At 38.1% G+C, this 25,951-nt stretch overlaps 1 protein-coding gene across 1 annotated transcript in view; it reads right to left on the bottom strand.

Annotated features, from left to right (window-relative positions):
* Positions 1 to 25,951, bottom strand: part of LOC149298104 (short transient receptor potential channel 5-like) — a 78,109-nt gene that overhangs the window by 38,465 nt on the left and 13,693 nt on the right. The window contains exons 2-3 of the mRNA XM_089487613.1: positions 24,944 to 25,465; positions 1,254 to 1,590 (exon numbers count right to left, since the gene is read on the bottom strand). Of these exons, the coding sequence (XP_089343739.1) occupies positions 1,254 to 1,590; positions 24,944 to 25,465 (859 nt within the window). The remainder of the gene's footprint in view (positions 1 to 1,253; positions 1,591 to 24,943; positions 25,466 to 25,951) is intronic.

The raw sequence follows: 25,951 nt of genomic DNA, 5'->3' as shown, positions 1-25,951 counted from the left end.
CCTGTAAAGGTCACCAGAAATCTGTGGAGGAGCTTGAAATCTCCTGGCTGTTACATTTTTTGTTTGAGATCACATTCAAATTTATATTTTAAAACTTTTACTGTAAATAACTTGACTGACAGATCATAAAATTCACTACTGTACTTTTGGCAGTCAGTATATTAATGGCCTTTTCTTAATTTTGGAGCAGGTAGCATACTTGATTACAAACAAAATTCTAAACAATAAAAATGTTTAATAACAATGCCTATGAAGAAGATTAAATAAAATCTGTCTATTACCTCCCAGTATCTGTACTGATTATGAAGACTACCTCTGACCTGGACTTGTAGCTGGCAATATGGCTTTTCCTTGGATGGCAAGAGATAAGCCATATCAGTAGCCAATGTGGTCCAGATCTCATAGTTCTTAACTTTTAGGATAATCATGGATATTGATATAAAATTTCTCCCTCTGTTGCTATAACAACCTCCACTTTTCGGGGATAGGCTTTTCACAAGTTTTGGAGTGTTTTTGTGGGAATTTGTGCCATTCAACCAAAAGAGTATTTGTGAGGTCAGGCAGTGATGTTGCACGAGAAGGCCTGGCTTGCAACTGGAGTTCCAATTCACCCCAAAGGTGTTCAATGGGGTTATGGTCAGGGCTCTGAGTGGGCCAGTCAGGTTCTTCCACACCAAACTCGCCAAACCATTTCTTTATAGACTATGCTTTTTGAACAGGGGCATAGTCATGCTGGAACAGGACAGGACCTTCCACAAACTGGTGCCACAAATCTAGAAGCATACAATTGTCTAAAATGTATTTGTACTCTGAAGCAAAAGGTGGCATCCCATGACAGTGACATGTTTAAAGTCACTGAGCTGTTCAGTACGATCCGTTCTATCAACGTTTGTCTATGGAGATGGCTGCCTATGTGCTTGATTGTATACACTTGTTAGCAATGGCTGTGGCTGAAACATTTAAACTCAATAATTAGGGGGATGTCCACACGTCAAGTTAGGATTGAATCCTGCTGACTCCGATAAAACATTATTTTGCAATGAAAGCGTCAGGCATAGGCACACATTCAGCAGGAAATGGGAAGTTCATGTCTCCTATTATATTTCTACTTAAAAAATGTAAATACTGTGCCTTTCATATGTTAAATGTGTAGGAATTGTGACTAGGAATGTGCAGCTTCCCTTTGAAATAAAAATGTAATTATGATTAACTATACGCATTCAACATGTCATGGACTTTATTGTAAAACTTACCCAGGACCCAGGGTAATATCATCCACTCTACCACTGTTGGTGGTGGGCCCTGCATGTTCAGGTCAGTCCTCACTATGTGCTGGGAGGCCAAAAGGAGAAGGAAAAGGAAGGTGAGATATGAGGCTGTGTGGCAGATAAACTTGATGAATGGCTTTTTAATGAACAGTCCCAGCCTGCTCTTGGGTGCAATTAGATATGCCATGGATAGCACTGGAAACAGCAGTCCGATTATGATGCAGGTCAACAGCTTTACTGCCCAGTGCTTCCTTCGCCATCCTGGGAATCCGTCGTACCACAGTGTAGCCAGTAACTGCTGGCAGTTGGGCTGGGCCACAAACTATAACAAAAATAAGAAAAAATAAATGTATTAGCACTATGAAACCCACATATACTCATTTTTAAAACACTTACCATTTTTTCCTTCACAGGGGTTTTAATACAATGTAAATTCAATACAGGCTCCTCTGGTTTTTTTGGCCTAAATCAATAGTTATATATTTAATAAATAAATATATATATTGTGCAAGTAAACAATCAAGGACTTTATGTTTTTGGTTACTTTTGTTTCTTATATGTAGTGAAGCGCCCATGCATTTCTCAAAGCACTGACATACAGAAATGGGCACAGGCAGTGGGTGAAGCAATGTATATAACGCTGACATAAAGAACTTTTTACAAAACTGAAATGCCTACTAATAAACTTTTCTTATATGTTTATATATAAGCCCAAAGATGGAGGAGCTCTTACATTTTCTGGTTAATAGTCCATCTAATAGTATATATATATATATATATATATATATATATATATATATATATACGATGTCAAAAAGTATTGCAGAGTATGCGGTGATACCTCTGGAGACCTATTATTTACGACACCCCACTCAACCCCCCCCCCCCCCATCACTTGTTTTAAGTTGTAACCTCTATCATGTTGATTAGTATTGCTTCAGACCTGATGAAGGGAGGATAACTCTCGAAAGCTTGTCTTTTTAATATTATGTTAGTCCAATAAAAAAGGTATCACTGCATACTCTGCAATACTCTATTTTTTTACATCGTGTCTACTGGACTAATACGGCTTCACCCTTTTACATATATATATATATATATATATATATATATATATATATATATATATATATATATATATATATATATAAAATCCGAATTTACATATATACATAATTGGCAAAAAAACTAAGAGCTAAGTCAAAGAGGATATATATTATATATAAATAGTTAAAGAGAGGTTGTTTATATAGACATCAGTAAAGCTTGAGTTTTATCCGTCAAATAGACCTTTATGTCATATTCTTTTTCAGGGCTGATTTAACACATTCTCTAAAATCTCATAGCTTGATAAATCATTCCCACAAATCCCTACAAATGCCAATGCTTTTGAGGTAATATGTTATGTATTAAATGGAAAACCTCTGGCTTAATACCTCAAATCTACAAGCAATAGAATTTCTGCTCCTGGAGAATATCCTGAATTACGAAAATTTATTTACAAAACACTAGGACACATATAAAAGTATAATTCCAAAATAATATGGGGGCAGCTACATCCAGTTTGGGCAAAACGCCTTTTAGGTTAATCTTAATGTATTCATAATATTAATAAAAATGTGTTCAGTGTTTGCCTACGGCAATAGGCCCCACTCCATCGAGAGTCCAAGAGATCGGCAAGAGATAAGCGAGTTTGCATGTAGGTGCTATTAACGGCAAAAAACTATTTCTATCTGTGTCAAAGCTGTCAGCACGCCAGCTCCTCTCAATAACATAATCTTACAGAGCTCCAACGTCCACGCAAATTCCATTGAAGGCTGGTGAATATTTGTCTCATACTAAGGTAAATACTTAAAACGTTGAATCATGTCTGTACTGTTCAGGCTCCACAGCCTGTAGTGATGTCACCACTCACTGTGCTCTCAGATAAATGCTATCTTAGACTAGCTGCATTAAATATTCTCTGTAAACATAAAAACTTGAATAAGCCCTACATGGAGTACATTGGAATATATAAAAATGAACAAAAATCCCACAAGAAATATTCAAATTCTCTAGAAGAAAAAAGCCTTATTAAACAATAATAATAAAATAGATCACATCCAAAAAGTACATGCCTGTCTGTGTATATACAATATATATATACCGTATTTGCTCGATTATAAGACGGTTTTTTTCAGAGCAAATGCTCTGAAAAATACCCCTCGTCTTATAATCGGGGTCGTCTTATAATCAGATCTCAAATCGGTCTGACTATGAGACGACTAAGATCCGGATCCCCCGCAGCTGCAGGGGACCTGGATCCTCCTGTCTCCCCCCCCCAGCCCGCCTCACTTACCGGTGCTTCTGAGTCCCCGGTGTGTAGCCGGGGCAGCATGTAGATGTCTACGCAATTCGCGTAGACAACTTACGCTGCAGCCGGAAGGAGGTGTGGCTAGCAGCTGGGGTTGTCTGCGTCCATCGCGCAAACCTTCCCCGGCTGTCAGAGAGAATTCCCGGTGCCGGTGCCGCACCTGATCTCTGATCTCTGACAGCCGGGGAAGGTCTGCGCGATGGACGCAGACAACCCCCGCTGCAGCGAATCGCGTAGACATCTACACGCTGCGCTGCCCCGGCTGCATGACAGGCGAGTCAGAAGCACCGGTAAGTTGGGGGGGGCAGGGGAGTGTTAAATGGGGGGCATAAGGCATTTCTATGAAATGCCTTTTAACCCCCTTAATGCCACTCTGCCTCCAGAAATGCCTTTTTAACTCTCTAAACGCCACTCTGCCTCCTGAAATGCCGTAACCCCTTAAGGGCCGGGCTTGTTTTTTCTTTTTGTACCCTGTGGGACCGAGGCTGTTTTAATACTTTTGTGGTGCTTGTGTTCAGCTGTAATTTTCTCCTCACCCATTTAGTGTACCCACATAAGTTATATATTGTTTTTTTCAGGACAAGATGGGCTTTCTTCAGATACCATTATTTTGATCGTATCATCTTATTTACTATAAAAAAAATAAAAAAACATGGTGAAAATTTTAAAAAAAACACATTTTATGACTTTTATTTGAAAAATCTTTTACTCACCTAAAAAAGCAAGTAAAAAAACTAGCTAAATAGATTCTACTACTTGTCCTGAGTTTAGAAATACCCAATGTTTTTATGTTTTTTTTGCTGTTTTTTGTAAGTTATAGGGCAAATAAGTACAAGCAGCGTTTTATGATTTCCAAACCTTTTTTAACAAATCTGGTCAGTCTGCCTCCATCTCCTCTTTGGAACATCTTTGAAGCCGGTTAACTCAATTTAACCCATTCAAACCATATATTTTTGAAAACTAGACACCCCAGGGTAATTAAAATGCTGTTATTTTAACCTTTTCCATGCAACAGTTATACAACCACACTTTGTCAAACTTTGTAATAGTAATTTTTTAAATTTTTTTTTCACACAAATTGTACTTTAGTTATAGATATACAGGTTCTGGTATATATCACTGTCAAACAACACCCCAATGTGTGTTCAGGAACATCTCCTGAGTACAGCGATACCCCACATGCATGGGTTTGTCAGATTGTTTGGCTGGTAAAAGGCTACTTTTGGGGCATGGTAATTCAGGTGGTCATTTGGTCATTCTGCCTCCATCTCCTCTTTGGAATATCTTTGAAGCCGGTTAACTCAATTTAACCCATTCAAACCATATATTTTTTAAAACTAGACACCCCAGGGTATTCCAAATGCTGTTATTTTAACCCTTTCCATGCACCAATTATACAGTTATACAACCACACTTTGTCAAACTTTGTAATAGTAATTTTTTAAATTTTTCTTCCACACAAATTGTACTTTAGTTATAGATATACAGGTTCTGGTATATATCACTGTCAAACAACACCCCAATGTGTGTTCAGGAACATCTCCTGAGTGCAGTGATACCCGACATGCATGGGTTTGTCATGTTGTTTGAGATTTAAAATGCCACATTTGGGAAGTGCGCTTTTTTTCTCCATTTTGGTCAGTCTGTACCTATGCCCTATCTTTGAGCTCGGCCACTCCAATTTACCCCATCAGCCATTTTTTTTTTATATAAGACACCCCTTGGGTATTTGAAGTGCTTTTATTTTAACTCTTTGTTGAGATTTTTGAGAAATTTTAGCACTTGCTCAAAATAATAAACTTTATTTTTTATTTAATTTTATTTTTTTAATACTTTTTTTTATATTTTTTTTTACACATTTTGCTGATACTGGATGGTTCATCTAGTGACATCACTGCATAATTATTTTTAAATGTTAACAAATTATTATTATTTTTTTTTCCATTTTTTTTTTTTATTATTATTTTTTGAATATTTTACTAATCACATTGTGATTAGAAAGCTGGGCTCCATTGACTTGCATGGTTGAATGCAGTACCTGTATTCAACCTGCAAGTGGAGCCAGAGTTCTCTAGAGGGTCTGGAGACCATCTAGCGAACTCTTTCATCTTTATTTTTTTTTTCCCGGGCCGCCGCCATCTTGCTGATGGCGAAGATCACCGGCAGAGGTAAGTGTTTGGTGTCGCTGGATGCCTCCTGATCGAGGCATTCCAGCGACACCATTTAAGTTTAGGAGGTGATCGTTGATCGCCTCCTAAACGCTTTTAAAACGGGCCAGGGGGAGGGGTCAGACATGGCCCCCGATGCCGATCTCGGCCTTGCTGAAAGCCTCGACATCGAGGCATTACAGTAACGCCGTTTAAGCGAAGAAAGTGATCGTTGATCACTTTCTAAGCTTATTTAATTTTTTGACGGTTCAGGACCGTCAAAGGTCATTAAGTGACCGTTTTTCTATGACGGTCCTGAACCGGCAAAGGTCGTTAAGGGGTTAAACCTCCCTATATGCCACTGTGCCCCATAATTTGCTTTTTACCGCCCTTAATGCCAGAGTGACATATAGGGGTATAAGGCATTTCTGGTGGCAGAGTGGCACATAGGGGGTCAAAAGGCATATCATGGGGCACAGTGGCATATAGGGTTAAAAGGCATATCATGGGGCACAGTGGCATATAGGGGGTATAAGGCATTTCTGGGGCAGATGTGCATAACTGGGGGAACAGGTTGGAAAACAGAAGGAAATAAAACCAAAATATTTTTCTCAATCATAGCTTTTATTTAAAAAAATAGTTTACATGAATTAACATTTACTGGTAAAACTTTTTTCCTATAGGGTCGTCTTATATTCAGGCTTTCTTTTTTCCTAAATTAATATTCAGATTTGGGGGGTCGTCTTATAATGGAGCAAATACGGTATATATGTATATAAAAGCCAAGGTGCAGACATGTAGAGATGCCTCAAATATGACTCAACACATCGTGGCGACGTGTAAGATGCTTGCAGGTACAGCGTACACTGAACGGCACAACCAAGTAGCTGGCATTGTGTACAGGAACATCTGTACATTGTATGAGCTATACCCTTCCAAGTCCGAATGGGAGATTCCACAGAAGGTTGTGGGGAATAACAGGGCTAAAATCCTGAAGAACTTCCAGACAGACAAGAAGGTAGTGGCCAATCAACCTAACATTGTGGCGGTAGACAAGGACCAGAAGACAGCAGTGGTGATAGATGTAACGCTGCCAAGTGACAGCAACATTAGGAAAAAAGAGTATGAGAAGCTGTAGATATAGTGGTATCTTAGACTAGACTAGACTATCTTAGACTAACTGCATTAATTCTTCTCTGTAAACATAAAAACATGAATAAGCCCTACATGGAGCACATTGGAATATATAAAAATGAACAAAAATCCCACAAGAAATATTCAAATTCTCTAGAAGAAAAAAGCCTTATTAAATAATAATAATAAAATAGATCACCCATTCCATAGTACTTGTCTACCCGAGACCTGTCCCTTATTGGGATGCCCATGAGACATCCATGTTCACTGAACTCTGCTGAACAGTCAGTCTGCTCAGTTTGGCTTTAATCATAATAGCAAGAACAAAATGATCTTCATTACAGATTCCTGGATTCTGATTCTTTGATTCAAACCATCAAAATTGGTCAGGTGGAAATCCTACATCTGTTTTTCATCATTATCCTATACCATATATCATTATGGACTGTACTACTAAGCACTGATCAAAATATAGCACACCTCCCAACATTTCAAAGCTCCAAAGAGGGATACTTTTACTTTATGGGTGAATTTGTGGCTAGGTAGAAGGGCTTTTAAGTGACTTTGTGACCTACTAAAAGCTACGGTACTTATGTAAAAAGCTATTTGAGTAAGGCAAGAAGAAGATGTATTATTTACATGATTTAATGTATTAGCTCATCTCTTGCTGTTCGTATAAGTATTATTTTAGAAAACTACAGTACAGTCATATCCAAAAAACATTGTGAGCTCCTAGAAAATAGGGACATCAATCAAGAGGGATTTGGGGCTGACCCTCCTAAATAAGGGACGCATGAGAGGTATGAGATCGCATTGAGAAGGGCTGAATTAGTAAACCCTATACTCAATTAAGATAGATAATTTATGAATATTTATTTTTAGGCCCCACAAGTCAGTCAATAACAATGAACAAGTCTTTATAAAACAGATATTTGCAATTGTAGCCAAATCCCAGACCGTTCTAGTTAGTAGTTGTAATCGTATTTGCATTTATATCATAAACAATTGAACTTTATATGTAAGTAGCTTTTCAAATGAATAGATCACTTAATAAACTTATAGTATGGTGTAGGATCTGTTTTAAAGGTCAAATAAAAAGCAGTTTGTACAAGAAAAAAGGTGTCTTGGTATGGCTGGCACCTTAGAATAAATGTGACTTAATAATAAAACTGAGAAGCATTCAGAAATCACACATCAGGCAGGAGCTGTTCACAAGAGCTGCTCTCTTCTGTTTAGTTAGAGCTTTTCACACCCAGCGTAGATGCAGGAGTTTTTACTCTGGAGTAAATAAATTGCCAATAGAGTCAAGGGTGTAGATGAAAAGCATTAACCTCTTTGTTGCTAATAATAGCACTGTTTTACCAAAGTGCATAGAAATATTCATGACAAATTGTGTGTTGTAATAGGCACCATTCTCTTTTTAATAAAAAAGAAAATATTATATGTTTTTTCTAGTTTAAGTAAGCGCCAAATATATCCTAACGTGATGTGATGTTTTAAGATTGTCCTTCACTGACTTGTGTGTCCAGCGGAGTTTAAAAAAGCTGATCTCCTCTTCCACCTTGAATTGAACTGCAATGGTCAGCAGTTCTAGACACACTCCCTATATTCTCCAATCCACTTTATATGCAGTGTCTGCATTTCTGCTTGGACCTTGAGGTAAATATTTTAAAATCAGCAGTGAGGTGAAAATGCAAAGTGACATGAATTTTATTAATGGATTTCGTTATTGTTATTCAATATGCATTACTTTTAAACTGTATTGCTATCAGTTTCGAGATGCTGCATCCCCAGTTTGAAGCTGAAGCTCTGCCAAGAATAACAAGAGGCACAGTAAGATTGTTTTCTAATAATAATAATAATAATATAATTCTACACAGGAGTTTTGAAACAAAACATACATCATTTTAACTGTGCTTCTTTGGACTTACACATTTGTTAATATAATTCTCAAGAAGTGTAATAGCAACTCATTGTGACATTTTAGAACTGGAATAAAATCGCGCTCTGGGTGTACGTGTGAAGAGGTTGTTGTCCTAGTGTATACTCTTACAGTTTCCATTTACCATAAATGCTTACCGCTGCACTATTTTGTGTTGGTCATGCATCCTACCTAAAATATCATATGAATATGTAGTGCAAAAGTTACACAACCTTTTGTACAATTGTTAACTATAACTGGCCAGCTCATGAGGTCTTGGAACAGATTGCAAGATTTTCAGAAGAGATTCCAGAATCAGTAGCATATTGTTCTGTTCTAGTCCCCCATATTTTTGTGAAATCAATGATCTTTTTATAATACTCTGTCTATGACAATCAGTGAGCATAAATTAGTCCCTATACACATGAATCAAGTGACTCTACCACGTCCTTAGTAGAGTACCTGGAAGTTTTCATTTTCCTGAATCATTCTCCAGTGAGTATCCTGGCATAAAAAAAGCAGTTATGTTGTATGTGCAGTGACCCCACCAGGCCCCTCGCAGTTCCCCGACCCTCGTGGGCATAGGGTGACAACATTTTATTTCTGCCATTGAGGGACACACTTGAAACACATGAGATTACACACACAGGTGTATATATATATATTCATATATATACATACACACACATTTTTTACTACATAATATGTACTTATCTCTTTGAAGTAAAGACGTGATTGAAATAACAGCTGAACTGGCAGTTAGTTTTCATTCTCTAATATTATCCACTACTGCCAATATATATATAAATATTAGACCCTGCTGACAATATACATAAATATTAGACCCTGCTTCCAACACATTTTATATTAAAAAACTGTGAGAGTGAATGCAGTCTTCCCTCCTTCTGACCCTACCGTGACATTGAGAGGTCCTCTCCCCGTAATCATCCCAGTGTGCCTCTCTTTTACCTGTAGTTCAGGTGTAGATCAAGTAAACACATGAAACAGCACTTGCATGTATAGATCAACTGAATAAGACATACAAACCATGTATTTGTAGGTAAACATAAATAATGTATGAAACCATAGTATAGCAGGTATAGATCAACACATTAACACACAAACCCAGGTTTGCATGTATAGATCAATTGAAATGCACATGTGAACTCAGCACTGAAGGTATAGATGAAATAAACAGAATCAGACATACAAATCCTGTATTTGCAGGTATACAATAATAATGTATGGAAACATAGCATTGCAGGTATAGCTCAACAGAACACACAAACCCAGCAATGCAGGTATTGATCAACTTAATAAGACATACAAGCCCTGTATTTGCAGGTACACATAAATAATGTATGGAAACATAGCAAAGCAGATATGGACCAACAGAAAAAACACAAAAAAACATCTTTGCAGGTATAGATCAATTGGAATTCAGCATTAAAGGTACAGACAAACCCCCTAAATTACAGGCATAGATTTACCCCAATGTAAATGACGCCCTGGCGTCTACATTGCCAACATAGAACCCGACCAGCACCCAAATTACACACACATATGACTTGCCATCTTTGTCCCCAAACAGCCCAGCATGAGTCAACTTTGTCCCCAAACAGCCCGCCCTGTGCCATCTTTGTTCCATAAACACGCTACCTGTGCCATCTTTGTCCCCAAGGCTTAAACACCCTGCTTGTGCCATCTTTGCCTTTGCACAAATCAATTATACATCTATGATACACACAAACACTTTTACAGTCACCCACTTTCACTAATTCACTTTCATTTACACAATCATTTATTCTCTCACTCTTTCACACAAATTATTATACATATTCATTAACGCATTCTCACAAAATCATTAATTCTCACACAATTCACATACATGAATTCATACTCTTATTCATTCATACAATTCATCCACACATTAATTCATTCATTTTCTCATTTTCACTCTTTATTTCAATATAGTTTAATGCAATATATATTAGTAACTTCCTTTCTCACTATCTTCCCCCTCTCCCCTTTTCTCACTACCTATACCCTCTACCTCCTCTTCTCACTCAGTGTCACGACTACTCGCACAAAGGCACTCACCGCAGGAGTTATTCTGCCCAATGCCCTGATACCAAGAGAGGGGCCCTTAGTAACAGAGAACCAGGACTTAGAGGATCCCAACAGTAAGGAGGCCAAGTGCGGGCAGGTAGATCTAGGTAAGCCAGAGGGTCGAGACAGGTCAGACAGGCCAAACTGGTACACGAATCACCGGGCAGAGGTACAGAATCAAAATCCAAAGAGTAGTCAGGCAAGCAAAGGGTCAATAGTAACGAAGATCAGGAACATAGCAGCTAACGAAGTATAGGACCACAACAGGGTGCAGGAGAAACGGATTTCCAGCTTTTTAAAGCCGGCGCCAATCAGAAACCCCGCCTCAATGGTGACATCACGACCGAGCCTCCAGCCGTCCATCACCGCCCCGATACCAGCCACGTGGCATAGCCGCGCCCCCAGAGTTCCTGCAGTCGACGCCAGGCGAGGAGGTAAGTATATCGGCAGGGGAATCCCCAGACTCAACCCTTTGAGTCCCGCGCCGGCGGCATAGTCTTTGCCTGCCGGCAACAGAGCTCCAGGAAGGAGTCTCGGGCATCAGACATCTGCGAGCGGCAGTCCGCCCGCCAACACCGGGAGCTGGATCCGTGACACTGAGTAAGTGTGTGGTGTTAAGAGTGTGTAGGAGTGAGTTAGCATATTATTAGAGTGAGCGTGTGTTAATGTATGGTATCAGTGAGTTCTAACATAAGGTGTTAGTGTGAGCAGGTGTGTGTTAGTATATGGTGTAAGTATATGATGTGAGTATGTTTGTATGTTAATGTGTGTTAGTATGTCTGGTTGTAGAGTAAGTTTGCACATTAGTAGATTTTAGTCTGTGTGTAAGTGTGTGATACTTGCCAGGGGAAGGGCACCAAAAAAATCCTGACCCCAGGCACCAGAAAAACCTAAGCTCACCCTTGCTTTTAAGAGAGTGTGCAGAATACTGTACATAATTTGTTTAATTTCTTCTAACTTTTCTTTTTGTAGGACTAGTCACTTTCATCCATAACTGAAGGACTGACAGCTTAATTGCTAATAATGTATACAGACATATCCCGCATACCATTGATGTGAAAAAAGTAATGATTCACTTAAAGTACATTTTCATTTTACATACATGCTCTAGACCCATTGGGTACGTTAATGTGGGGTATGTCTGTAGCCTAGCAGCTAAGTAAGTCTCTAAGGGATCTGATCTGGACATATATGCAGTAATGCGATCCACTGGTCTGGAAGTAGATGGATCTGAGAAAACTTTGACAACAAATGAAAGGTGTCTGTCCAAGGAGTACCCTCTCCAACATGTGTTTGAAATACTAGGCAGAAAGAAGAGTAAAAATCAATGGTGTATTTGGAAATACTGAAAATTTTCTGGGAAGCTCCTGAAAAGATCACAGCTTTGAAATAGTTCCCCTTATTGTACTAAACTCTTTTCTTGTCATTAAGTAAGGGGTTTATTGGAAACTAGCTGCTTTAACACTACAAATGGGCAGTTGGCCAATAGCTTTGAACACTGACCCATACTTCCAGTGGAACAGTTCCAGCAGTGGAAGTAAAATATGGAACGTGCGGTTGCATGTATGTCATTTGGTGGTTGCTGGTCTTAAAATACCAGCACTGGGAAACACGTTGTAATTGTTTTAATTGAAGATTTATCCAATTACCCTTTTTCCACGCTTAGTTTGTTAATACTTTTTTTAACAATATTCTTGTACTGAAGTATTCAGAAGCATAAAATAATTTGATTTAGGAATTTGGAGTTTGTAGAATGAAACATAATGAGTCCCAGCTGGCAATATCTAAGGTGAGGGCATCCCTTTAGTTCAGTCACAGCTAATATTAAATAGTTTTTCTGATTTAAATGCTATGCGCTGATAACATAAGGGCTTAGCAGACTTCAATTCTCTACAGGTAACCATGCCATTTATAACAACAGAGAATTCTCTCGCCACTGTTGTTGTTGTTAATGATAATTCACTCACTGACTTCAGATGCAGTATTAGTCTGTAATGTATGTGTCGGCTTTGAAGAGTCTGTCGTTTCTGCAAGATGTACAGCAGGTTAAGGTTGTAATAGCAGTGAATAGTTCTCTTGTTCTGCAGGTGATCAGCTACGCTTCAAACTTCCCTTGGAATTGTTTTCTTTTATACAAGTCAGCTACTTAGAATATATAGTATAGTTATTCATATTTTCATCTGTAGCATATATCACATATAGTTTTCCGAATCTATATCAATTAATTAGTGAGTAAAAAGGAAAACAAGTATAGAGTATAAAAATTAAATTAAAGTGCACCCCCTGTAATTGCTGCTTCTAAAGCAGGTAAAATGCATTGTGCATAAATAATAATAAATATAATCAAAATGTGACACTTAAAATAGTGTGAATAAGAGATCTAATAACAATATAACACTTTCCTTTAAGTGTCAACACATACAAACAATACAAATACTTGTTAGAAAACACTGAAATAAAATAAAACTCTATTATGCCTTTAAATAACAGTGAGTAAAAACTCAAAAAATAAAATCAATGTAGAAGAAAATATTATTATATACTGAATTCAGAATTGTAGATTTTTAAATATATGTACCAATATGTATGCAAAATAATGTAATTACACCTATAAGGTAAGGAAAAGAGATGCAAAATAGAGTAAAATCTTCAAGATTTTTAGTATATAAAATGGATAAATTAACTCTCAAGATGGCAGTTAAGAAATAAAGTGCTTTATGCGTATTGCAAATATCACAAAGAGTCCCCTGATAGAAATACCACTTATCCATATCCAATGGTTGCCATTATGGGGAAGAAAGATGACGCTTCAAACTTCGAGTGCAGACTCAAGAACATAAATAAATAAATGAGTTCACAAAAAGGTTAAAAAAAACATAGCTAAAGGAAATTGGCAGAAGAGACTTTCCTCTCTATGGGAAGACTAGTCGCAATCCTATTTGTATTGTTAAAATGCATTGTGTGACATGATATTACGCCAGTGTACACCAAAAGATTTCTTTGAGGTAGATAGAAATTGAGGGTTGGATTGGGATTCTGCTGGTGTACCGCATAAGAAGAGAGCTTCTTGGGAGACATTTTGTGTCTTTTTCTAATTTTTTTGAATGCCATTTGCCCTCTTTTTACTGGTCCAAAATAATCAAATCTGGCAACTGTTGGTCCTGGTGACAAGCAATGCAAAGTGTCCCTCCTGCACTTTAGATCAGGACACTCATCTAATATTTTAGCTTATACCTGTGCACTCGTTATCCTGCGGAATGCCTGCCTCCCATTGTTAAGAGACATCTTGGGTCAGCACTCCTTGAATTAGTTGACTGGCTAGAAGAACTCTTGTCTCCCCTGCTTTCTTGTTATAAACTAAGGTTAAAAATACATGTATGCGAAACCAAGAACATATATAGAAACTACACTGCTATATTTTATTTTTGTCCTTCTTAATGTTTTTTTTAGGTACAATTTTAATAGTTGAAGGGCCATATGTTAGGGATATATAACTTCTGAAAGGTGCAACATATTTTTCCTTTGCAATGGAATTACTAAAAATGGTAATTTAAAATAAAGGTTTGCATAGCTGAGCATGCATAATTAAGATATTCAAACAATATCAGAACCCCTAGTGATAAATAATAAAAATGTCAATATTCCCCAATGCACAGCCGCTGCCCAAAAAAACACTCTCCAATGCTGAAACAAAGCAGACATTACAGGAATAAAACACAAATAATAGAGCAGGGTGTCAAACATTTATGCCATGCATAATTAAGTGCACGCTTACAAACATAAAAAAAAGGCTCCAGCATGGAACATACCTTCTATTCCTGCATTCTGATCACGTTCCGTAATGTGTATAAAAGAGCAAAATGCAGCAATATTTTTCTGCTACCATGCAACTATTTTGTTGTAATTATTTTTTCTTAGGAAAACTGTTATGTTCGTGAAACCTCAGTTATAAGCAATTTACAGAGTCAGTAGTATAGCCTGGAGTTTTTTTTTGCTTGGCCTTAGATGCATGGCAAGCAGAGATTGTAAACATGAACCCTTTGATTCCATGAGAAAATATTAAGTAACATGTAGTGTCGAAATAGTTAACAATTCTTTTCAGAAAGCATTTTTCTTGCTAATCTCAAAGATTAGTGTGCAGCTATGTTGGCTAAATCCATCTTTATCAGCTAAAGCCATCGTTTATAAAGCACCTCGGGAGCTCACTAAAAGCAATTCTTTTTAGGTCTTTTTTGTTTTATAAGTGATACATCTGTTTGCATATGGAATATTCAAAAGAGGATGCACCTGTTTAGCTAAATATTATCGGGCATATTGGATGCTCTATGCATTTCACCAAAATCATCTTTCCTGTATCAGTCATATTTATTCTGTGCTGTACTGGATGAAATTCAGATATTAACCCCTTTGCTACCATATAGGCATACCTGGTACACCCATAAAAGATGCTCTTATGAAAACAGAAAATACATTGACGCGCCCACGAGAACCCATTAGCAGCCAGTAGTCATGTGATCTCTGTGATTAACTGACTGTTAATGTGGGTGTTCTGCCTTTTGCCTCCATATTTGCGATATGGTAGATAGAGAAAGAGCATTGTGTCAGTTAGATTGTTAAAAATAATAAATACAAGCTACACCCTTTCATACCCTTTCATTCCCATTTGATTTCAACCCTTCCCATTGGCCCCCACCCAATTATAATTTAAAAATATTTTTTTTTTAGTTTAGTTTCTTATTAGGTTAGTTTGTTGGGTGGTTTGATGGAATTGGGGATAGTAGAGAGTGTTTTGGGTTTTAGGGTGGATTATGTAGTGGGTTTATGTGTGTCTAGAGGGAATTGGGTAGGTAGCATGGGTTAGGGAGGGCTAAATTTAAATGGAATGTTTCTACCGCGCAGATGTTAAACCTGGCATCCCTACTGACACCTATGAGATTGGGAAATTCTGGGCCTTGACCCAAATGATGGTTTTTAAAACACCTTGATTTTAATAATAATGCCCGCCCCCCCTGGAGGTGACCCACAATTTGACAGATTGCATAAGATAATGCCTATTATAGATTTTTTTCTAATAAAGTCACTGAAATTTATACCCTAAAGCAGAATGTCTCAATTGACGACTTCCTTGACCTTTTACAAGGGCAGACTACATTTCAGGAAGTATATCCATTTAAAGTTCTTGAGGTATGGAATAAAGTAGTATTTACTGTGTCCTTCAGGATATTTCAGGGGAAGGACAGTCACATTGATCCCCCTAGATGCCCAGACTCAGTTGGCACAAGCAGGAAAATAGTGTGGGACCTCCTTTTGCCCTTTTTGTACAAAGGATAATAGTTTTAGTAGCCCTGAATTATTTCATTTTTTATTTCTTTTTGACACCCGAGCCTTTAGCACGGTCAGAAAAAAACAGTTCCCCAAGCAATTAGGTCACCCCAAACAGAAGCCCCGCACAACTAATGCTTTGCACAAAGAAGAAATTCTGGTTCTTAGGTACAGTAACTAAAAAGTACATTATATCCGCCATACACAATGAACAAGTGGTGCCTGTCAGTGTGAGAAGAGAAGGTGCTGCACACGTGCTAAAACCGTAGTGCACCATCGAATACAATAAAAATATGAGGGGGATATGAGGGATCTTTCTGATCAGTGTCTACAGCCGTACCTGGTGTTGCTTAAAACCAAAACACTGTACAAGAAGGTTGCCATCTACCTGACCGGGATTGCCATGTTCAACATGTAAGTGCTAAACAAAAAATGTGGAACTGGAAGGACCTACACTTTCTTGGACTTTCAATTCAAATTTTGATAAGACATGCTTGGAGAATGCCACTCCAAATGTGCAAGATGAAAATGTCTTACTGGTCACTGGAGCCAAACGAAAGCCTTAAAAGAGATGTAGAGTGTGCTATAAGAAAGGTATTAGGAAGGACTGCAGGTATCACTGCCCTTCCTGTCCCTCTCTGCCAGGACTCTTCATCAATGATTGTTTCATGGTCTATAATTCCAAAGTAGATTATTATATTTTTTTCCACAGAGTAAAGGGGGGGGGGTATTTGAAATGGAACCAATCCATACATTTTTGCCCTGGAAATTCCAGAAAACATTACCAAAAAGTGTTTCCGTTGTGTTATTACATTTAATGACTGTATTGTATTATCATTAATATGTATTAATGCTTATGTTTGATGGATAGGAGACTACAGTACCATTCCCCTCCCCTGTTTAGTCTTGTTTATCCCCTTATTTTATTATTTTTGTATATTGCAAACTTTAATAAAATATATTTGAAAATAAAAGTGTTTCCGTTATCAGAGATGCAGTTGAACAAGATTGGCTAGATTTCTCTGCCATAACCCATAATCCTAAACAACACAGAAGTGTTGGTGAAACAAAGCACAGGAAATTATTGCTAAGGCTGTCTTTGGTAGTGACTGGTGGCCAAACAGCTGCATAAAAAGCACCCAAATTCTCCTGATCAAATACTCTGAGTTGTCTGCTTAGATACATATATGCTCTGTCTGACAGCACTGCCACATTAGGTATGTCCGACCGCATGTTACGTAAGCATTAAAATGTAGCCTGCGGCCCCGCTCTGTGATCTTGAATAGCAATTTCTGAATATTCTATTGAAGTAGGTGCATGTGGGGGACTTTGGGAATGCGAATAACAAACATCTTTCAATTGAGGTATTCATGAAACTCCTGCATTGGAAAATATAAGTAAGGTAATAAGACCTGAAAGATAGGACATTCACAAAACTGTTTCTAAATTCTGCAGAATTCCTTGGGAGGTTTGTTATTTGCACAAAATGCTGAATATGTCCCTCTGGGTGCATTGCACATCCTGTATAGCACTTCAAAATTCCAGCCCCTACAACTATGCAGACAAAAACATGTCTGCAATATGTGGAGTCTGTTTCCACAGCAACAGGATATTAATCTTTTTTCAACACTCAACAGTGAATGATTTTTAAAATATGGGAATCTATAGTTCAGACGGTGAGTGTCACTCAAACTGGCGGTATAATTTTGCACATGTGGAGTATGCAATGAAATCAGGGCCACATTCCAGAATCCCGCTGTCAGACCAATCTCTACCTCTGTCCCAATAGAGTTGTATAATCTGGACTGTCCCTTGCGAAGCAGAACAGTTGGGAGGCATGTAATTAATGTGTTCATGCTTTCCTTAACAAAACATGTCCTGTTAGACAATACAATTTCTAAGACGTTTATGACAGATGCAGGATAAAGCAATCATCTGCATTTTATGCCATAAGCACCGTTGTGTACAGATAAACCTATATTTCATTATTTATGAAGCCTTTTGTAATGTTTTACAAGCGGTCTTCCCACCTTAACAACCAAAAGGGCTGATTGCACCATTCCATTGGTTGTTAAGTTATACAACTTTTGAAACATTGTGTAGAAATTCATTAGCATAGTAGTCTATAGGGGGTGGGTGCATACAATGACATAATAAATATAATTGCATTCTTTTCTTCAACTATACCAGGGGTGTCCCATCCTCCTCAGCCAGCCCCTTAGCTGAAAGAGCATTATGGGAGATGTAGTCCTGCAGCAGGTGGAGGGCAGGTTGGACGCCCCTGAACTATAGGATCACTAGACACTCTATCAGAGCCATGAATGAGTTGGAGACATGAAGGAAGTTCTTCTCCCTTCAGAACAAAATTGTTTGTCTTCATCAAGATCAGTGCCATGTGGGATGACTCGAAAAGTTTAATTTGATAAATTTGTATGTTTTTCAACCTTACCATACAACTATGTATGTTGATATCACATTTATTGATGTAACACTGCTATTCTTTCAACTGTGACTGTATTTCTTGGGCATTCTCTTCTCTGGCACCTATTATGGCATTGCTGAAAATCAGAAAGCTCCACCTCTTCTCTTGCCTCCTTTTGTTCTTCAGTATTATTTCTTTGTCTACTTTTCCCCAATATCAGCTCCGTTAGCCAAGCCTCCTAGAGACGGATTTGTGGAGAAAGAGAAGCGTTTCTGTACCTCTCACCGCAAATCTTAATTTTTCAGGTGTCTTGGAGTCCTTACACAAAATGGCGTACCCCACGGGGACATCCTCTGCAGACAAATCAGGGGAGCGGGTGTGCGAAGAGGGTCAACCCTTTTGAGGAAGCACTCCAAGAGGCCTGGTTAACAGATCTGATAACGGGGAGAATAAGACAAAAAAAGAAGACAGAAGAAAAACAAGAGGCAAGAGAAGTGGTGGAACTGTGGAAAAGGAGACAGGGACAAGTAGTCAAAACACAACTCAGAGCACACATGTAAAAGTCTACGTTTGTGGTAAACAGGTGGCTTTTCGGGTAAGGTGGGCGGTTGGTCCTGCCCACACCTGCCTTTAATCCTGCACCTCCCCACCACCAGCCACAACCCCAACACAGGAGACCTGCTTGTGACCACTGAAATGTTGACTTCCCTAGTGTCACCTCTCTAGGAAGCACAGTCCTTATTTGAAACTCAATAATAGCTGTCTCTTTCCTTTGCTGATTTCCCTAAAATGATTGGTGGGTATCACAGTGTCATTATAACCCTGAAGTCACAAGAACAGTATACATCAATAGCAAGAATTATGTTTATACATCAAATTGTGTTAATAAGATCCATATTAATTATTGTAACTGCCTTACTCAACTAGCTATCACTATGTCATGTCACATGAAAAGACTTGATGAATCACTGACCCCTAGCCACACATATAAGTGAATCTTAAACAAAACTGTACTTCTTTGCCATTTGAAATATTGGTAATCATGCACCAGCCTTATGGGCCCCGAATATTGTTAAAGGGCCCATACTGTGTTTTCAATGCTACAGATAACATATCTACTTATCTCTATCTGCTCTTACATATATCAATACCCACCTTCTGCTTTCCAAATACCGTACTTATCTTCAAAGCCGGTGTGGGATATCTCAAGTACACAAGGTGAAAATTTGAAAACACAAACTAGAATTCAGCTTCTAAGGCTCTGTCTCCTTTCACGTTCAGAAAATAAATATACATGTAAGAGAAATACTGCAATCACCAGCTGATGAGTTAAGATGTGTATCAAGAAGACAGACTGTTTGCTTTTTATAATACATTGTTATGCATGAGTCTCTACAGAATGATGTTCTTATTCCATAATAAGGTTGCATCCAGAGTAATATAAACAAAGAGCAGACAGAAAAGTATATCTACAGGCAAGAAAATACAAAACATGGAGATGAGTGAGTGGGTGTACAAATCATGTAAACATAACACATTACTTGTGTTCCCTCCTGTTCTCCTTATTATGCTCTACATCTATGAATGAATAAAGAAGGGAGAAAACAACCTAAATGCTCTGTTATTATTCCGTCCTGATTTATTGATGTTACTGTTATATCAACATGTCAATCACAAATATTTCCAGTTAAGGTGGACTCCCAGTAATCTAGGATCTCTACCTGTCTTAGTTACTTGATCCCATCAATTGTAAAAAAAATAATGATGCATTTACCTTATTCCAAGTAGCCGACTAAACAAAACACAAATAGGTTGATTCAACATCCAAATCATATTTTAAATGACACTAAATATCAGGTCAATCGTTTGTTTTCTAACTGTATTTTTCCGTTTTGTATATTTTTATGAACCAAGAAGAAATACAAATATATTTAACTGTAAATGGCTTAGTAGTAAAAGTGGAAGTAAAGGACATGTAAATGTACAGGGGGGGCAACTGTACAACTCCACAATCTAATGACACATTCTTTTTTCTTAATAGTGGAGAGTCAAAGAAGTTGTTGTGTAAATACATTATACAAGTATATTATACAAGTGTATTATAAATTAAAATGTACTGTACACTTGTACATTTCCCTTTGTAGATGTTTACTGCATCTTTCTACCAAAGGGTTAGGATTAGACTATCTGTTGAGTCTGCTTTCCCTACAGTGACACATGTTTAATGTGCTGTTGAGAGGTGCTTTGTATTAGTGATGGGAAGTTCGGATCATTAAAGTGAATCGGATCATTTCGATTCGTTCACTGAAATGATCCGATTCATGATCCGGATCTTCGGATCACTCAGTGTGTCTGCACGGAGTTACTGTTTTCCAGTAACTCCGTGCAGGCACACTAACGATTGGCCCCGCCCCTTTCATGATGAATCCTCCCCCCTGCCTCCAGTGATGTCAATGAAGGCAGAGAGTCGTTCAAAGATTCGGATCTTACAGGGATCCGAATCTTACAGTGATCCGGATCACTGTAAGATCCGGATCATTGTAAGATCCGGATCATTGTAAGATCCGGATCATTGTAAGATCCGGATCTTTGAACGACTCTCTGCCTTCATTGGCATTGTAATCATTCAGAGAATGTCACCATACTGTTATAAATAATACATTCATAATCACTGCCCCCAGGATTTACATTCCCCTTTACCTGCAACTGCACCTTAAGCTAACTTTATTAAATTAATTAAATTAACCCTCACCATTAAATTAACCCTAAACACCCCATCAACCATGACTGCCCTAAAATTAACCCTTAACACCCCATCAACCATGACTGCCCCTAAAATTAACCCTTAACACCCTATTAACCATAACTGCCCCCAAATTAACCCTAAACACCCCATTAAGCATAACTGCCCCTAAATTAACCCTAAACACCCCGTTAAGCATAACTGCCCCCAAATTAACCCTAAACACCCCATTAAGCATAACTGCCCCCAAATAAACACTAAAGACCCCATTAAGCATAACTGCCCCCAAATTAACACTAAAGACCCCTTTAAGCATAACTGCCCCCAAATTAACACTAAAGACCCCATTAAGCATAACTGCCCCCAAATTAACCCTAAACACCCCATTAAGCATAACTGCCCCCAAATTAACCCTAAACACCTCATTAAGCATAAATGCCCCTAAATTAACACTAAAAACCCCATTAAGCATAACTGCCCCCAAATTAACCCTAAACACCTCATTAAGCATAACTGCCCCTAAATTAACACTAAAGACCCATTAAGCATAACTGCCCCCAAATTAACCCTAAACACCTCATTAAGCATAACTGCCCCTAAATTAACACTAAAGACCCCATTAAGCATAACTGCCCCTAAATTATCCTTAAACACCCCATTAAGCATAACTGCCCCTAAATTAACACTAAAGACCCCATTAAGCATAACTGCCCCTAAATTATCCTTAAACACCCCATTAAGCATAACTGCCCCCAAATTAACACTAAAGACCCCATCAACCATACCAATTTATTAGGTAATTTATCTGGAGTACATGCAATTAATTTAGGGGCAGTTATGGTTAATGGAGTATTTAGGGTTAATTTCAGGGGCCGTTGTGGTTAATGGGGTCTTTAGGGTTAATTTCAGGGGCCGTTATGGTTAATGGGATCTTTACGGTTAATTTCAGGGGCAGTTATGGTTGATGGGGTATAAGGGTTAATTTTATGCTGATGATTGAGGGTTAATTTAATTAATTTAATAAAGTTAACTGTAGGTGCAGTTATAGGTAAAGGGGGGCAAACTCAGGGGAATCTAAATCCTGGGGGCAGTGTGAACATTATTAATGTATTTATTTATAAAAGTATGGTATCAGTGATTTTCTCTGAATGATTCGAATCTCTGTAAGATTCGGATCCTTGTAAGATCCGGATCCCTGTAAGATTCGAATCATTCGACTCTTCGGTTCATTCGACTCTTCGGTTCATTCGACTCTTCGGTTCATTCGACTCTTCGGTTCATTCGACTCTTCGGATCATTCGACTCTTTGAACGAATCTCTGACTCTATGAGTCATCGTTCCTGTGAGAATTAATGAGCTGTAACCTGACCCCAGAGTGCTCTGCAGATGACTCACAGCACTAGGATCAGGTTACAGCTGCATGATGATTCACAGACTGAACCGCTACAAACGAATCGTTCAGTCTAGTGAACCGACTCATCCGGATCACTAAAAAGAACCGGATCAAATGAACGATTCGTTCATGATCCGGACATCACTACTTTGTATTGGGGAGCACATGACAGCTCCAACACTGATCTTAGGGGATAAATTTACCAAAATATTTTCTAGACCTGAAAATTGTGTTCTTGAGCACACAAATACAGTGTTGCATCATAATTTCACTCGATTTTACTTACTAAACTGTGGCATGAGAAACCTCGGTTACCTTGGTTAATTATGTCATACCACCCAATTGTCAATGTCACAGCCAGTGTCCCACTTTTAGGGTGAGTGGGGATCAAGGGCCAGTTGGGGAGATTTTCTGGTCTCCCTTGACCAGCCGAGCAAGCTGGGACATTGCTTGAGGTCTGGTCAGTACTTTTACAGCTCAATGACAGGTTGCCACCACACGGCACATTTCTGCTGAGCCTTGCAAAATGGCTGGATGTGTATGATAGACAAGTGAGCGCATCTTCCTCTTACCTTGCTTCCACAAAAAAGGTGTTATGAAAGTTGGGGGCATACTCAGAAATCCCCACTCTCCCTGAAGTTCTGGGAGTCTCCCTTTTTTAATAGCAACTCCTTGACGCCCGCAAACTGCAACAGACATCCCGGAAATAGAGCAAGCGCGAGAGAGAGAGTTCATTATGACCATTAAACTCACTCCTAAAAATCTGTGCTCAAGTGTGCCTGTGCTCTGGTTCTCCTCTGTGACACTTTCTGATTGGTCTTTCTTTGTTCTAACTAACCTATCAGTTTTCTCGGTAGGCGGGATGGTGAAGCCGCCTCACTGAAATGATTTTTTTTTTTAAACATTTTAGGGAAACAGTGATGGAATCTTAGACTGCTAAAAAGTATCCTTCAGTTTCATGCCTTAAATATATGTATAGTAATATAAATATAGCAGAAACAACTCCACTTACAAAGCCTCAAAGTCAACAATGCCAACTCCACAAAAACATAGCTTTCGATGCTATTAAATAAATCACATAAACTGTCCATCAGATCCCTGCCTAAACATTGTCAGTATTCTTACGAATATTCCATATATTCTGAAACATCCTAATCCTCTAATGTGTCATATATTCTCTATAAGCAAAGCTTTTTAGAGTTACTTAATGAAGATGAAGGGGTTAATTATTTTAACTAGTTGGAAAACAGCTATGCATTTTACAAGATAAAGAGATTTTCTGTCGCCTGAATTAATCTTTCATGCGTGCCATGCATAAATGTATAACAATTATGTCCCTTCTGTCTACTAAATAAATAACTAGCCACTGTTAGTGTTGTGAAATCCATAGCATGCATTTATTCCACACATAAAATGCTTCTGATTTCTGCTAACGTTCCAAATCAACCTTATCTTACACTGGAGATTTACACAGAAAAGTAAAAGATGGAAATGTCAGCTAAAAAGCCTTCCTAATTTAATGATAGGCTAATTATATATATATATATCACTTGTTACCTGTCAGATCTAAAATTAGGTAAGTTGCACCTCAGATGAACTACAACAAAAACAAAGCCAAAGTTGAGAAGCCATGTGTGAAAAACTAAGTACACCTTATGATTCAATAGCATGTAGAATCACCCTTAGCACCAATAACCTAATCGTTTTCTGTATGACGTATGGTGTATGTATAACACTGTGTAATATGTTATGTGTTGTAGTTCATCTGAGGTGCAACTTACCTCATTTTTAGACGGCTAAGGAAAAGATGATTGTTATTGTCCTGATATGCAAAACCATATAATTCAAAGAGGGTGTAATTTCTTTTTCACATGACTGTATATATTTTACCTAGTGTGCTAGCAAATTCTAGAAATCCTATGGCAGGCCCTGTACATACAACATTAATTCATTAATACATTATTCTAAGTAGGGAAACTATAAGTTGCTTTACATATAACAATGTCATTATATAATTATGTTGAGTTGAATATATTATTCCACATACCATTGAAACAGTTGCTCAGACCAACTATAATTAGCTTCTAGTGTTTGCATGAAATCAGGACAAGAGATTATTATTGATTCTCACCTCTTTCTGATGATACTTTATTGCTACCTTCAGTTTTGCAAGGTCATGACACTTTTGAGGATCTAGCTCCTCACTCTGGTCATCCCTGTGGTTGAGAATAATCTCTAGTTCTCTAGAGCTTCTTGCTTGATCTAGTAGGTCCTTGGCAAACCTTTTGCATTGTTGAGAAAGTTCTTCGTACTCTGCCTTAAACTCATTCTCAACTTTGCTTAGTTCTTTCAGCTCCCACCCAAGACGGAAAGCTGTAAGGATGGGATCTTCGCTGGATAAGGCAATCAGAGAAGGGCTGGCCAAAGCCTTGTAGATGTTGAGCCTTGACCTTGAGTGTCTAAGACTATCAACTTCTGAGCTGGAGACACATTCTACACAGTTGCAACGTATCTGGTGTGGGCGAGGGATGGTCACCCTTCTTTGGACTAGAAGTTTTATAATTTCATAATTATTAGTGTGAGCCGCCAACATTATAGGTGTAATGTCTGGGGTGAACTCGGAAAACTGTGTATCCATCATTAACGCTGGCACCTAGGGAGAAAAATAAGAAGACTGTAAAACAAATGTGACAAGACTATAAAAAATACATGAAACTGTCTACATTTTAAATTATATGCAAACAAAGAAAATAAACTCTAATAGCACAATTTTAACTTGCCCAATTCCATATTTTTTATGGCCTATTACTGTCCACCCTATTGGCCTGTAAAATCCCAAAATCACTGTTTACGATCATGGCCCTCAAAGTGTGCAACCTGTTAAAATAGGTGCAAAATTGAATTTTGTCCAACCTGTGCAAGTCTGCCACTATAAACTCAACATGAATGCTATCGACATTTCGCTACTCTGTAACACTATCCATATGTCAGCAGATATCATTTTAGAAATTGCCTATCAATACCTCACAACACTGACACCCTCTCTGTTATATAATATAATTTATCATAGGCAAGAAAACAGAATTCCAGAACACCCTAAGAAGAATTGCATACAGACCTTTGGCCTGTTCATATGAGA

Source organism: Sceloporus occidentalis, unplaced genomic scaffold (assembly GCF_023333645.1).
Source record: "Sceloporus occidentalis isolate IW3139 unplaced genomic scaffold, rSceOcc1.0.p SCAF_34, whole genome shotgun sequence".
Classification (NCBI taxonomy): domain Eukaryota; kingdom Metazoa; phylum Chordata; class Lepidosauria; order Squamata; family Phrynosomatidae; genus Sceloporus; species Sceloporus occidentalis.
Note: the sequence above shows the minus strand (reverse complement) of the source record. Positions and strands in the feature narration are given on the sequence as shown.